The sequence below is a fragment of the Engystomops pustulosus genome, chromosome 4, assembly GCF_040894005.1.
Source record: "Engystomops pustulosus chromosome 4, aEngPut4.maternal, whole genome shotgun sequence".
In the NCBI taxonomy this organism is placed as follows: domain Eukaryota; kingdom Metazoa; phylum Chordata; class Amphibia; order Anura; family Leptodactylidae; genus Engystomops; species Engystomops pustulosus.
In genome coordinates, this window is record NC_092414.1 from 209,395,016 (window position 1) to 209,409,961 (window position 14,946).

At 43.1% G+C, this 14,946-nt stretch overlaps 1 protein-coding gene across 2 annotated transcripts in view; it reads left to right on the top strand.

The window, feature by feature from the left end:
- Positions 1 to 14,946, top strand: part of LOC140128237 (complement C3-like) — a 71,848-nt gene that overhangs the window by 25,280 nt on the left and 31,622 nt on the right. For both annotated transcript variants that reach the window (XM_072149793.1, XM_072149794.1), the window contains exons 12-20: positions 2,709 to 2,921; positions 3,004 to 3,204; positions 4,715 to 4,876; positions 4,965 to 5,094; positions 7,532 to 7,597; positions 7,809 to 8,015; positions 11,936 to 12,092; positions 13,119 to 13,204; positions 13,687 to 13,826. In XM_072149793.1, coding sequence (XP_072005894.1) covers positions 2,709 to 2,921; positions 3,004 to 3,204; positions 4,715 to 4,876; positions 4,965 to 5,094; positions 7,532 to 7,597; positions 7,809 to 8,015; positions 11,936 to 12,092; positions 13,119 to 13,204; positions 13,687 to 13,826 — 1,362 coding nt within the window. The remainder of the gene's footprint in view (positions 1 to 2,708; positions 2,922 to 3,003; positions 3,205 to 4,714; positions 4,877 to 4,964; positions 5,095 to 7,531; positions 7,598 to 7,808; positions 8,016 to 11,935; positions 12,093 to 13,118; positions 13,205 to 13,686; positions 13,827 to 14,946) is intronic.

Below are 14,946 nucleotides of genomic sequence, written 5' to 3' on the forward strand. Positions count from 1 at the left end.
TGTACATAGGGGGCAGTATTATAGTAGTTATATTCTTGTACATAGGGGGCAGTATTACAGTAGTTATATTCTTGTACATAGGTGGCAGTATTATAGTAGTTATATACCTGTACATAAGAGGCAGTATTATAGTAGTTATATTCTTGTACATAGGGGGCAGTATTATAGTAGTTATATTCCTGTACATAGGGGGCAGTATTATAGTAGTTATATTCTTGTACATAGGGGGCAGTATTATAGTAGTTATATTCCTGTACATAGGGGGCAGTATTATAGTAGTTATATCCCTGTACATAGGGGGCAGTATTATAGTAGATATATTCCTGTACATAGGGGGCAGTATTATAGTAGTTATATTCTTGTACATAGGAGGCAGTATTATAGTAGTTATATTCTTGTACATTGGGGGCAGTATTATAGTAGTTATATTCTTGTACATAGGGGGCAGTATTATAGTAGTTATATTTTTGTACATAGGGGCAGTATTGTAGTAGTTATATTCTTGTACATAGGGGGCAGTATTATAGTAGTTATATTCCTGTACATAGGGGGCAGTATTATAGTAGTTATATTCCTGTACATAGAGGGCAGTATTATAGTAGTTATATTCTTGTACATAGGGGGCAGTATTATAGTAGTTATATTCTTGTACATAGGGGCAGTATTATAGTAGTTATATTCTTGTACATAGGGGGCAGTATTATAGTAGTTATATTCTTGTACATAGGGGCAGTATTATAGTAGTTATATTCTTGTACATAGGGGCAGTATTATAGTAGTTATATTCTTGTACATAGGGGGCAGTATTATAGTAGTTATATTCTTGTACATAGGGGCAGTATTATAGTAGATATATTCCTGTACATAGGGGGCAGTATTATAGTAGTTATATTCTTGTACATAGGAGGCAGTATTATAGTAGTTATATTCTTGTACATAGGGGACAGTATTATAGTAGTTATATTCTTGTACATAAGGGGCAGTATTATAGTAGTTATATTCTTGTACATAGGGGCAGTATTATAGTAGTTATATTCCTGTACATAGGGGGCAGTATTATAGTAGTTATATTCCTGTACATAGGGGGCAGTATTATAGTAGTTATATTCCTGTACATAGGGGCAGTATTATAGAAGTTATATTCTTGTACATAGGGGCAGTATTATAGTAGTTATATTCTTGTACATAGGAGGCAGTATTATAGTAGTTATATTCTTGTACATAGGGGACAGTATTATAGTAGTTATATTCTTGTACATAGGGGGCAGTATTAAAGTAGTTATATTCCTGTACATAGGGGGCAGTATTATAGTAGTTATATTCTTGTACATAGGGGGCAGTATTATAGTAGTTATATTCCTGTACATAGGGGCAGTATTATAGTAGTTATATTCTTGTACATAGGGGGCAGTATTATAGTAGTTATATTCCTGTACATAGGGGGCAGTATTATAGTAGTTATATTCTTGTACATAGGGGGCAGTATTATAGTAGTTATATTCTTGTACATAGGGGGCAGTATTATATTAGTTATATTCCTGTACATAGGGGGTAGTATTATAGTAGTTATATTCTTGTACATAGGGGGCAGTATTATAGTAGTTATATTCTTGTACATAGGGGGCAGTATTATAATAATTATATTCTTGTACATAGGGGACAGTATTATAGTAGTTATATTCTTGTACATTGGGGGCAGTATTATAGAAGTGATATTCCTGTACATAGGGGGCAGTATTATAGTAGTTATATTCTTGTACATAGGGGGCAGTATTATAGTAGTTATATTCCTGTACATAGGGGGCAGTATTATAGTAGTTATATTCTTGTACATAGGGGGCAGTATTATAGTAGTTATATTCTTGTACATAGGGGCCGGTATTATAGTAGTTATATTCCTGTACATAGGGGGCAGTATTATAGTAGTTATATTCTTGTACTTAGGGGGCAGTATTATAGTAGCTATATTCCTGTACATAGGGGGCAGTATTATAGTAGTTATATTCTTGTACATAGGGGGCAGTATTATAGCAGTTATATCCCTGTACATAGGGGGCAGTATTATAGTAGTTATATTCTTGTACATAGGGGCAGTATTATAGTAGTTATATTCCTGTACATAGGGGGCAGTATTATAGTAGTTATATTCTTGTACATAGGGGGCAGTATTATAGTAGTTATATTCCTGTACATAGGGGGCAGTATTATAGTAGTTATATTCTTGTACATTGGGGGCAGTATTATAGAAGTGATATTCCTGTACATAGGGGGCAGTATTATAGTGGTTATATTCTTGTACATTGGGGGCAGTATTATAGTAGTTATATTCCTGTACATAGGGGGCAGTATTATAGTAGTTATATTCTTGTACATAGGGGGCAGTATTATAGTAGTTATATTCTTGTACATAGGGGGCAGTATTATAGTAGTTATATTCCTGTACATAGGGGGCAGTATTATAGTAGTTATATTCTTGTACATAGGGGGCAGTATTATAGTAGTTATATTCTTGTACATAGGGGCAGTATTGTAGTAGTTATATTCCTGTACATAGGAGGCAGTATTATAGTAGTTATATTCCTGTACATAGGGGGCAGTATTATAGTAGTTATATTCTTGTACATAGGGGGCAGTATTATAGTAGTTGTATTGTTGTATGAATGGCTTCTTTTATGTGTACTGAGTACAATCATTTCTATTTTATTCAGGTGAGAACAAAGGCTGTAAATATTCCTGACCATAGACAGACATCGGCTACGTGGACAGTACGCGCTTACAAGTCACAGCAAGGATCACAGAACTATCTGCATATTAGTGTTCCAGAAAGTAAAGTCCGTATCGGGGACACTGTGAGCATTCATTTTCGTGTGCAGACCAAGAACTTGAACATCCAAAAAAGCTTCCGATCCATCACCTATATGGTAACACTAACAATCACCTGAGCAGTTCCTTGGTTTCAGCCATGGTTTATAATACTGAGCTGACATTCTGGTCTCTCCTTAGATCCTGAGTAAGGGTCAGGTCATAAAAATGGATCAGCAACCACGAGATCCTGAACAGACCCTTACTGTGGTGTCACTGGTGGTCACTGAAAAATTCATGCCCTCCTTCCGTATTGTGGCCTATTATACTGTGCCAGGCAACGATAAAGAAATAGTTTCAGATTCCCTATGGGTGGATATGGAGAAATCCTGTATACGGAAGGTAAGGCAACGTGTTGTAGGATACTGTATGGTGTTTGGTTGGTGTGAGATGTTTAGGTTTCAACATCAGAAAATCCTCCAAATGGAGAATAAGTACTTTCCAATGAGATCTCCAGCATGTTGTGTCTACTTTTCGAGCCTTCCTGCTTCTGAATGCTCCATTAATGTGATGTCCCCATCCATTGAATAGCTGGTTGTCCTGTGGACCCTCTAAGTCATCATCTGTTTGGTTCTGGCAAGATTTAAGAACAAAATCTAAGTCATATCTACATCTTCATTCTTGACCCCACCAATGGAGTTTGGACTTTGCTGCAAGAAGGTTCCAAGATCTCAAAACGGTCAGGGAATGGTGGTGGTAGAGTGGTAACGAGAGTAAGCCAAGTATCAATACCAAATAAATGTACAGTACAAGATAGAAGTCAGGAATAGAGACAAATAATTCTTATCCAACAGCCAGAACTTTGGCTAAGGTCAGTACATCTAGCAGAATCCTAAACATTTGCATTGGGGAAGTATGTCAACCTTGATCAGAAGGTAAGGGTTGGCAGGATGATGCCCCTACAATTAGTCCATCAAGTTTGATCTCATCTTTGGATGTCAATTGTTTTGGTGTCCCAACATTACTTTACGAAATTAGGAGACATATGTCCTATATGGCTAAAACCATCCAAAAAAGGGAGACCAGGGCAACAGAATAGCAAGGATCTGCTTGTGTAGCAGCCAGCCAGATCTGTTTGAAGAAATATCATCCACGAACTAGGGTGTAATGTGTTTGAAGAAGATACATTGGGGCAGATTTACTTACCCGGTCCATTCGCGATCCAGCGGCGCGTTCTCTGCGGTGGATTTGGGTCTTCCGGCAATGCACTAAGGCAGTTCCTCCGATGTCCATCAGGTGTCGCTGCTGCGCTGAAGAGCATCGGAACGCACTGGAGTTCACAATCCATTGCTGGGTGAAGGTAAGCGCGTGTCCAGCGACACTTTTTTTTTTTTTAAATGCGACAGTTTCTCCGACTCCGTCAGGTTATCGTTCGGTCACGCCCCCCTCAGATTTCTCTTGTGTGCATGCCGGTGCCGATGCGCCACAATCTGATCGCGTGCGCCAAAAACCCGGGGCAATACAGGGAAAATCGGCGCAAATCGGAAATATTCGGGCAACGCGTCTGGAAACCGTGAATCGGGCCCTTAGTAAATGACCCCCATTAAGTACCAGGGTTACACCAAGAACCTTACAAATTCTACCGAAGTTCAAAGTGGACCATTATGGTTCTAGACTTGATGGTTGTGCAAGTTCCTGAGGAAACTAATCAGGGCTCATCCAATCTCTCCAAGCGGCATGGGCTCATCATGGTATGGCTCTGGATTTGGCAAGTTTGGAAAGTTCCTTGAGTGTCTTCTTGGACTATCTGGACTTTAGTTGTTCCTTTTAGAAGAATAAGGTAGAACGTTGAACCAGGACATGTCATAGATTTATTGAAATATCGTTGAGATTAATAGGTTCTTTTTTGCAGCTTGAGTTTTTTCCGGACCCAAACCGAGCTGTTGTGGACCCTCAACCAGGAACAGTTGTCCAAATGAAAATAACTGGAGAACCAGGGGCGAGTGTTGGGCTGGTGGCTGTGGACAAAGCTGTTTTTGTTTTAAACAGAAAGAATATAATGTCCCAGGACAAGGTTAGACGACTATCATTGGTGAGGTGGTCCCACAATTTATTAAAGAAATTTAAGACGATAACCCTTATTTTTTTGTGCTTTTGCTAAGGTTTGGGAGTTGGTGGAAAAGAGTGACCTTGGATGTTCTCCAGGTGGAGGCATGGACAATGCAGGGGTCTTTAGAGATGCTGGTCTCTCGGTGGAATCCAATATAGGCCTTACAGTCCCAACACGATCGGGTAAGGATCAAAAGTGAAGGAAATTCATTGAGTTATAACCACTCGAAGTGAGAACCAATGTTAGAATCCCGGTCTCTTCTCCCAACCCTGAAGACCCTTCTCTAGGCCTGACATAGTAGATATGTGCTACCAACATTATGGTGGTGGTTTTAGAGATGTTGCATCAAAACATTTTATGGAATGTAAAATTAGGCGAGCATTAGGTCTCCAGGCAAATCAACCAGCAGTGGCGCATCTAGAGAGAGAACGAAGCAGAAAAAGCCGACATAGCTTGTCCTCGTAGCCAGAAATGTTTAAGGGGTTGTCCAAAGATTTCATTCTATTTCCACGCATAGTTGTTCCTGCTCAACCATATGCTTTATTCAGAGCAAAAGGACCCCCGTTCTCTTGATCCAAGAGATTGGACTCCGGTTGACCACATGTTAACCATTGATAACTATCTCCTGATCAATAAGTTTCCTAGGTGCCCTAGTGAACCACCAGTAGTCACATTGTCTGCCCTCAGTAGTCACAGAAATGACCCCAGTAGACACTACTCAGAGTGATGACCCAAGAGCCACTAGTCACAGTGATGTACCCAGTAGCCAGGAGTCCCAATGATGTCCCCGGTAGCCAGGAGTCCCAGTGATGTCCCCGGTAGCCAGGACTCCCAGTGTTGCCCCCAGTAGCCAGGAGTCCCAGTGTTGCCCCCAGTAGCCAGGAGTCCCAGTGATGCCCCCAGTAGCCCAGAGTCCCAGTGATGCCCCCAGTAGCATAGAGTCCCAGTGATGCCCCCAGTAGCATAGAGTCCCAGTGATGCCCCCAGTAGCATAGAGTCCCAGGGATGCCCCCAGTAGCATAGTGTCCCAGGGATGCCCCCAGTAGCATAGAGTCCCAGGGATGCCCCCAGTAGCATAGAGTCCCAGGGATGCCCCCAGTAGCATAGAGTCCCAGTGATGCCCCCAGTAGCATAGAGTCCCAGTGATGCCCCCAGTAGCATAGAGTCCCAGTGATGCCCCCAGTAGCATAGAGTCCCAGTGATGCCCCCAGTAGCATAGAGTCCCAGTGATGCCCCCAGTAGCATAGAGTCCCAGTGATGCCCCCAGTAGCATAGAGTCCCAGTGATGCCCCCAGTAGCATAGAGTCCCAGTGATGCCCCCAGTAGCATAGAGTCCCAGTGATGCCCCCAGTAGCATAGAGTCCCAGTAATGCCCCCAGTAGCCAGGAGTCACAGTAATGCCCCCAGTAGCTAGGAGTCACAGTGATGCCCCCAGTAACCAGACATCACAGTGGTGGCCCCAGTAGCCAGACGTCACAGTGGTGCCCCCAGTAGCCAGACGTCACAGTGGTGCCCCCAGTAGCCAGACGTCACAGTGGTGCCCCCAGTAGCCAGACGTCACAGTGGTGCCCCCAGTAGCCAGACGTCACAGTGGTGCCCCCAGTAGCCAGACGTCACAGTGGTGCCCCCAGTAGCCAGACGTCACAGTGGTGCCCCCAGTAGCCAGACGTCACAGTGGTGCCCCCAGTAGCCAGACGTCACAGTGGTGCCCCCAGTAGCCAGACGTCACAGTGGTGCTCCGCAGTAGCCAGGAGTCACAGTGATGCCCCGCAGTAGCCAGGAGTCACAGTGATGCCCCGCAGTAGCCAGGAGTCACAGTGATGCCCCGCAGTAGCCAGGAGTCACAGTGATGCCCCGCAGTAGCCAGGAGTCACAGTGATGCCCCACAGGAGCCAGGAGTCACAGTAATGCCCCCAGGAGCAAGGAGTAACAGTGATTCCCCGCAGTAGCCTGCTGCCACAGGAATGCCCCCAGTAGTCTGCAGTCACAAGAATTCCCCCATTTACCAGTAGTTACAGTAATACCCATAGTAGCCAGTAGTCACATTACAGTAGCCATGAGTCAAAAGTACTTACCTGCCTGCGCTCCCATAATCTCCTTGGTTTCTTATATAGGGACACTGGCTGTGTGACATGTCATTGCGCTGCTGGTGTCTGGGAGATGTCACACAGGTGTAACGGTGCAGGACTGCTTTTCCAATCAAATGTACATGAGTCTTGTAGACATTTGATTGCTGCAGGGGGAAATGGTGATAAAGCCGGCCAAGACGGATAGGCGAGCTGTATCTCGGAAATCATATATTTTCAAGACCATCATATTTTCGATGGTCTTGGGTGACTCCTGGGAAACAGTCATTCAACCCCCTAAGGGGTCACCACCCACAGGTTATGAACCGCTGCTTCAAAGGAACTAGCCAAGATTTATAATTGAGGGACTATCCTCAGGATAGGACATCCATCATCGGTCGGTGGGGGTCAACACCCAGCCCCACACTTATCAACTACTATTCATTCAACTACTATTCATCAGGAGGGTAGACCATGGACACTAAAAGAAACCTTTAAAGTCGTTTTTATGTAGTCATTTGTAACAGTTTTATGGATAATGTTTTATTAACAGGATTAAGTTGTGAAGAACCTAGTAGAAGAAAACGGTCTCCGTCCCCGGCAGAAAAAGATGAGAAAGGTATGGATGATATTGTTGTCGTAGTCAGATCCTTGATGCTTTTCGTATTCTCGTACAGGAATGTGGTGGGGTCTGTATAGATCAATGACAAATGATGATCCCCATTTAGTATCTTATTGGCATTATTGTGCCCCAGATACCCTGCAGGTCTGAGGACCGGTCATTGTTAAAGGGAGAGAAATCCCAATGACTCCATCTTTTGTATCCGCAGTAAAAGAGTATAAGGAGTCACATCTGCAGAAGTGCTGTAAGGACGGGATGCTGCCGAAACCCATGAACTACTCTTGCCAGTCCCGTTCTCAGTTCATCTTGGAGGGTGGGGAATGCGCCCGGGTCTTCCTGGAGTGCTGTGTCTTTGTCTTTGAGCCTCAAATCCCTGTAAAAAGGAAGTTGATAAGAAGACCAACCATGAAGTTCTGTAAGTAACACCATGGGATTCTTCTCTGTAGTGTTGGGTTTCCGAAAAGGTTTTTTTGAAAGAGAGAGAATTGAGCCAAGCTCCGAAAAATGTGCACACAAAGGGGTTGTCAGGGGATTAGGGGTGAGAGATTGTTGTCCCCAATCTGGGGACGTGCCCAGTAGAATGGATGCAATTGGTTGGGAGAAAAAAAGGGGTTACCGTATTTTCCGGACTATAAGGCGCACAAAAAATCCTTTGATTTTCTCAGAAATCAAAGGTGCGCCTTATATATGAACCACACCTACACACAACAGCTGCTTTGAACTGTGCACAGGTCTGCCACCTGCTGGTCATTCATCCTTATAATCAGGTGCGCCTTATACTCCGGTGCGCCTTATATATGAACCTAGACATTTTAGCAGGCATTTACTGAAGGTGCGCCTTATAGTCCGAAAAATACTGTAGACTCTAAATTCATGAATTCTTTATTAGAGATAAGACTATGGGGCAGATTTATTTACCCGGTCCCGTCGCGTTCCCGCGGTGCGTTGTCCGACGAGTTCCTTCCTGTGTCGCTGCTGCGCCGAGGTCCACCTGAGTTCACCTGCTTCTTCCCGGTGCATGTGAGTGCGTGTCTTGCGACACAAAACCTTATTTAAATTCTGCGGTTTTTCCAAATCCATCGGGTTGTCCGACGCCCACGCCCCCCGATTTCTGTCGCGTACAAACCACCGCCGATGCGCCAAAATCCCGGGGCAATTCAGCACAGAACGGAAATCATCGAGAAACCCGACAAAAATGCCCTGAGTAAATGAGCCCCTAGGTGTTTCAAATCTGGATTGGCGTCTTCATCAGGTCAGAACCACACGATGGATATAGATACGAAAAAGACAAAAATACAAAAAACCAACAATCAATAGTAAATAAAACCCTCTTTTTTTCTCCCAACTAATTGCATTCTCTCTAGTGTCGTATACTGTGTGTATTCTTCATCTACATGGAGCTGCACATGAGGAAATGTTATTGGTCAAACCACACACAGAGTAGTAGCAGGGGTGTAACTATAGCGGAAGCAGCCATAGCAGCTGCTATGGGGCCCGCAGTATGAGGGGGCTCGGCCATCTGACCTGACACTCCAAAGAATGGAGGAGGTGAACTGCTATATACATATTATGCTGAATATTGTACATGGTTGTGTACATGCTGTATGTGTGTATATATGGTGTATGATTTGTATTTGTATATTTGCTGTATGTCTGTATATGGTACTGCATGTATGTGTATATGTCATGTGTATATGGTGTAAATTGTATGTTTACTGTGTGTGTTATCTACTGTATGTATGTATATGAAGTGTATATATTGTATTTATGAATGTATGTTTATACTGTATTTGTGTATATGGCAGGTAAATACTGTATACATGTATTTATATGGTATGTATATACGGTATACTGCATGTTTAATAATATGACGTGTATATACTATATGTGTGTGTGTAATATGTGAATATACTGCATGTATTAATGTATAGATGAGTGCATAAATGTGTATATAAGTATATAAATATATGTGAGTGTACAGATATGTATATTTTTGTAAGGCTTAGGGGGGCCCCACTCAGAAACCTACTATGGGGCCTAGTCTCTCCTAATTACGGCGTCTGAGTAGTAGTACTGTGCTGTGTCCATATATACAGGATAGGAGTAGTAGTACTGTGCTGTGTCCATATATACAGGATAGGAGTACTAGTACTGTGCTGTGCCCATATATACAGGATAGGAGTAGTAGTACTGTGCTGTGCCCATATATACAGGTTAGGAGTAGTAGTACTGTGCTGTGCCCATATATACAGGATAGGAGTCGTAGTACTGTGCTGTGCCCATATATACAGGATAGGAGTAGTAGTACTGTGCAGTGCCCATATATACAGGATAGGAGGAGTAGTACTGTGCTGTGCTCATATATACAGGATAGGAGTAGTAGTACTGTGCTGTGCCCATATATACAGGATAGGAGTAGTAGTACTGTGCTCTGCCCATATATACAGGATAGGAGTAGTAGTACTGTGCTGTGCCCATATATACAGGATAGGAGGAGTAGTACTGTGCTGTGCCCATATATACAGGATAGGAGTAGTAGTACTGTGCTGTGCCCATATATACAGGATAGGAGTAGTAGTACTGTGCTGTGCCCATATATACAGGTTAGGAGTAGTAGTACTGTGCTGTGCCCATATATACAGGATAGGAGTAGTAGTACTGTGCTGTGCCCATATATACAGGATAGGAGTAGTAGTACTGTGCTGTGCCCATATATACAGGATAGGAGTAGTAGTACTGTGCTGTGCCCATATATACAGGATAGGAGTAGTAGTACTGTGCTGTGCCAATATATACAGGATAGGAGCAGTAGTACTGTGCTGTGCCCATATATACAGGATAGGAGCAGTAGTACTGTGCTGTGCCCATATATACATGATAGGAGTAGTAGTACTGTGCTGTGCCCATATATACAGGATAGGAGTAGTAGTACTGTGCTGTGCCCATATATACAGGATAGGAGGAGTAGTACTGTGCTGTGCCCATATATACAGGATAGGAGTAGTAGTACTGTGCTGTGCCCATATATACAGGATAGGAGCAGTAGTACTGTGCCCATATATACAGGATAGGAGTAGTAGTACTGTGCTCTGCCCATATATACAGTATAGGAGTAGTAGTACTGTGCTGTGCTCATATATACACAGGATAGGAGTAGTAGTTCTGTGCTGTGCCCATATATACTGGATAGGAGTAGTAGTACTGTGCTGTGCCTATATATACAGGATAGGAGTAGTAGTATTGTGCTGTGCCCATATATACTGGATAGGAGTAGTAGTACTGTGCTGTGCCCATATATACAGGATAGGAGTAGTAGTATTGTGCTGTGCCCATATATACAGGATAGGAGTAGTAGTACTGTGCAGTGCCCATATATACAGGATAGGAGGAGTAGTATCGTGCTGTGCCCATATATACAGGATAGGTGTAGTAGTACTGTGCTGTACCCATATATACAGGATAGGAGTAGTCGTACTGTGCTGTGCCCATATATACAGGATAGGAGTAGTAGTACTGAGCTGTGTCCATATATACAGGATAGGAGTAGTAGTACTGTGCAGTGCCCATATATACAGGATAGGAGTAGTAGTACTGTGCAGTGCCCATATATACAGGATAGGAGGAGTAGTATCGTGCTGTGCCCATATATACAGGATAGGTGTAGTAGTACTGTGCTGTACCCATATATACAGGATAGGAGTAGTAGTACTGTGCTGTGCCCATATATACAGGATAGGAGTAGTAGTACTGAGCTGTGTCCATATATACAGGATAGGAGTAGTAGTACTGTGCTGTGCCCATATATACAGGATAGGAGTAGTAGTACTGTGCTGTGCCCATATATACAGGATAGGAGTAGTGGTACTGTGCTATGTCCATATATACAGGATAGGAATAGTAGTACTGTGCTGTACCCATATATACAGGATAGGGGTAGTAGTACTGTGCTATGTCCATATATACAGAATAGGAGTAGTAGTACTGTGCTGTGCCCATATATACAGGATAGGAGTAGTAGTACTGTGCTGTGCCCATATATACAGGATAGGAGTAGTAGTACTGTGCCCATATATACAGGATAGGAGTAGTAGTACTGTGCTGTGCCCATATATACAGGATAGGAGTAGTAGTACTGTACTGTACCCATATATACAGGATAGGAGTAGTAGTAGTGTAACCAAGGTATGTTTTTGGAAACCCCCTAGACCACTATAGAGACATTACTACATGTGTTATGACATCTATATGCAGTGGAGGAGATACATACTATTCCAATTTTCTCCAAGATCTAGTGTGATATCCCCTAAGTCTTTCCGTTTATCTCTGACCCTTTAGTCCATCAGGCCTCTGTAGTCACGGACACGGCAGCATCTGAGAAAGGCCCCGATGACGATTTATATGAAACGATGGAAAACATCAACTCACGGAGCATCTTCTATGAGAGCTGGCTGTGGAAGGTGGAGATTCTCCCAACAAGAGCCGACTCCAACGGGTGAGGGAACCCCTAGAGGGGCCGGGGCGCTTCCTAAGGTCAAAAATATCAGCTATGGAGACTAGATACTGGGGACAGAGCTTTGATATCTGACTGCTGGATTTGAAGTCAGGATTTTTCTTTTTCCCCATTATGGACCAATGTTCACTGTATGTTGGAATTTATGGACCTGTGTCTTTTTTGCACCTAATATACCATGATAATATTCCTGTGCCATGAGCTCCTTCTTCCAGCCATCTCTGACCCCACTAATGCACAGGACCAGCAGACAAATTGTACAAGTGTAGCGTAAATCCTATCCTATAATCTTGGGGACTCTTCGATCTCCTGAAAGGTAACCTTTCAGTAAGCATGGGGCCCCTAAAGCCCAAGAATCCCTTCATGTTGCCGGGGTTTAGGGTCCGACACCTTACACCTTCCATCTGTCCCACTACACAAGTGCCAGAAGTTTGAAGCTAAGTCATGAGACCCCCTTTACTCTCCAAGAAACTCAGGAACGAGAGATGTAAAAAGTTTTAGGACCATAAACCTTCATGAAGGCATCCACATGTTCTGGGAACCCCAAAACTACAGATACGTGACCTTTAATATTTAACTTTGAACCAACATCTCCAGAAATGCCTCTTAGAGGTGATGTGCATGATTGGACTTGTTGTGGAGACATTTGTAGGCCCGAAAGTGCATGAACATTGATAAAACGGGAGAGATGTCAGGAACCTCTGGCAATGATAGGTCGGAATCTACAGCCATTTTTGGCCCCAATTCTTCAAAGTTCTATGTAGACTTGGAGTCAACGATCACAGATGGTGTATGTTAAACCCTTGTAACCCTTGAGGGCCAATGATTTTGTCGCAATATTAGTCCATTATATGAATGTCCATAGACCTGACATATTTTGACAGATCGAACCAAATTGTCCACAGTTGTCAACAAATATCTCATGTCTCGGTCAATTGAATCTTTTGTGCACCCGTCCATCCTGCGTCCTTTGAGAAGACCAATTTTTCTCTGTTTCCTATCACCCAGGTTTTCTTCGAAGGTTGTTAATGCAAATTTACCAGAGTCAATCACCACTTGGGAATTTTCTGCAATCAGTATCTCTCCAAAGTCAGGTAACTTTCCACAAACTCTTAGCACCTGGATCTTTTGTCCTGTTCCCAATTTGTACCTCCCCTCTCCACCACTGCCTCATGGAGACCTTAGTATATTCAGGACGTATGAACAATTCTTCCAACGACCTGAAACAAGTCTACAAAAAGTGGCACTTGGGCTGCTTCTCCGAAACCTTTAATTTGGTTGTTACAATAAATTTGGGGTCTTCGCAACTGATTACTGAGGTCTCAGCTTGTAGGACATCTGGGTCACCACGTAGCAGCCAGAAGAAGTGTCCACATCACTAGATACTGGTCAGTGGAGAGACTCAAAACCTGAAGGCACTAATGTATTTTTATCAAAATGATCTTTGTGAGAAATGGATGGTTGGATTGGGTTGGGTGTACAATTTTGGGTTAGATTGGGTTGGATGTACAATTTGAGGACCAATGTCATATTCACCCTTACCTTCTAAGCCAAGAGACTTTATTTTGGTCCACAGGAATTTGCGTTGCTAAACCCTACGAAATTCTAGTCAAGAAAATCTTCTTTATCGATCTCCGGCTCCCATATTCGGTGGTTCGTAACGAGCAGGTGGAAATTCGAGCCGTCCTTTACAGTTATGTGCCTGAACAAATCGAGGTAATGTCCAGGAAATTTTTTGGGATTACGATCTGACACAAGATCCTGGACGTTCAGTAGATAAAGATCATTAATCAGCTGAAGACAATTTTTTAGGATATTGAAGGGAAACGACCACCACCCAAATCCCCTACAAGCAAATTTGGCACTTTAAAAAGTTACCAGATGTAGAAATAAGACACGGGTGCATCGGCAATCACACCCACCTTCATACTGTAGCTAGGAGTTAATTTGCATAAATATAGATTCACATAATATATATAATATAATATAATTTCGGATACACAATGGGGCTCATTTACTTACCCGGTCCAGTTGCGATCCTACAGCACGTTGTCCGACGAGGATTCGGGTCTGCCAGGATTCACTAAGATCGTGCGTCCAATATCCACCAGGTGTCGCTGCTGCGCCGAGGTTCACCTTCTTCATCCCGGTGCATGTAAGTGCTGATCTTGCAACACAAATCGTTTTTTTTTCCTGGGAATTTCGGCGCAAAACAGAAATATTCGGGAAACCAGACGAAAGTACGGCGTTCAGACCCTTAGTAAATGAGCCCCAATGTTGCTATTACTTTTTAGGGTGACTCTGAGTTGTTAGACTTCTTAAAGGAGGGGTTTCAGATTAACAGGCCAGGGATCAGCTGATTGGTCAGAAAGGCAAACCTTGGATCCCCACTTATCTCATGTTCTTTTTAAAGAGGCATCACATCAATAGGTCACCAAATTTTACCCCCTGAAACCTCCAAACATGACTCCTCTCGAGCAAATATCACTCTTCTATGCTAATTTTCACATGACTTTGTATCAGATGATTTCATGGATAATAAATAAATAATAATAATAATTCTTTATTTATATAGCGCACACAGATTACGCAGCGCTGCACAGGCATGTCAAATTGGTCCCTGTCCCCGTGGGGCTCACAATCTAAACAACCTAACAGTATGTTTTGAAATGTGGGAGGAAACCGGAGTACCCGGAGGAAACCCACGCAAACACGGAGAGAACATACAAACTCTTTGCAGATGTTGACCTGAGTGGGATTCGAACCCAGGACCCCAGTGCTGCAAGGCAGATGTGCTACCCACCGTGCCGCCCTATGACATTCCACATACAGGATG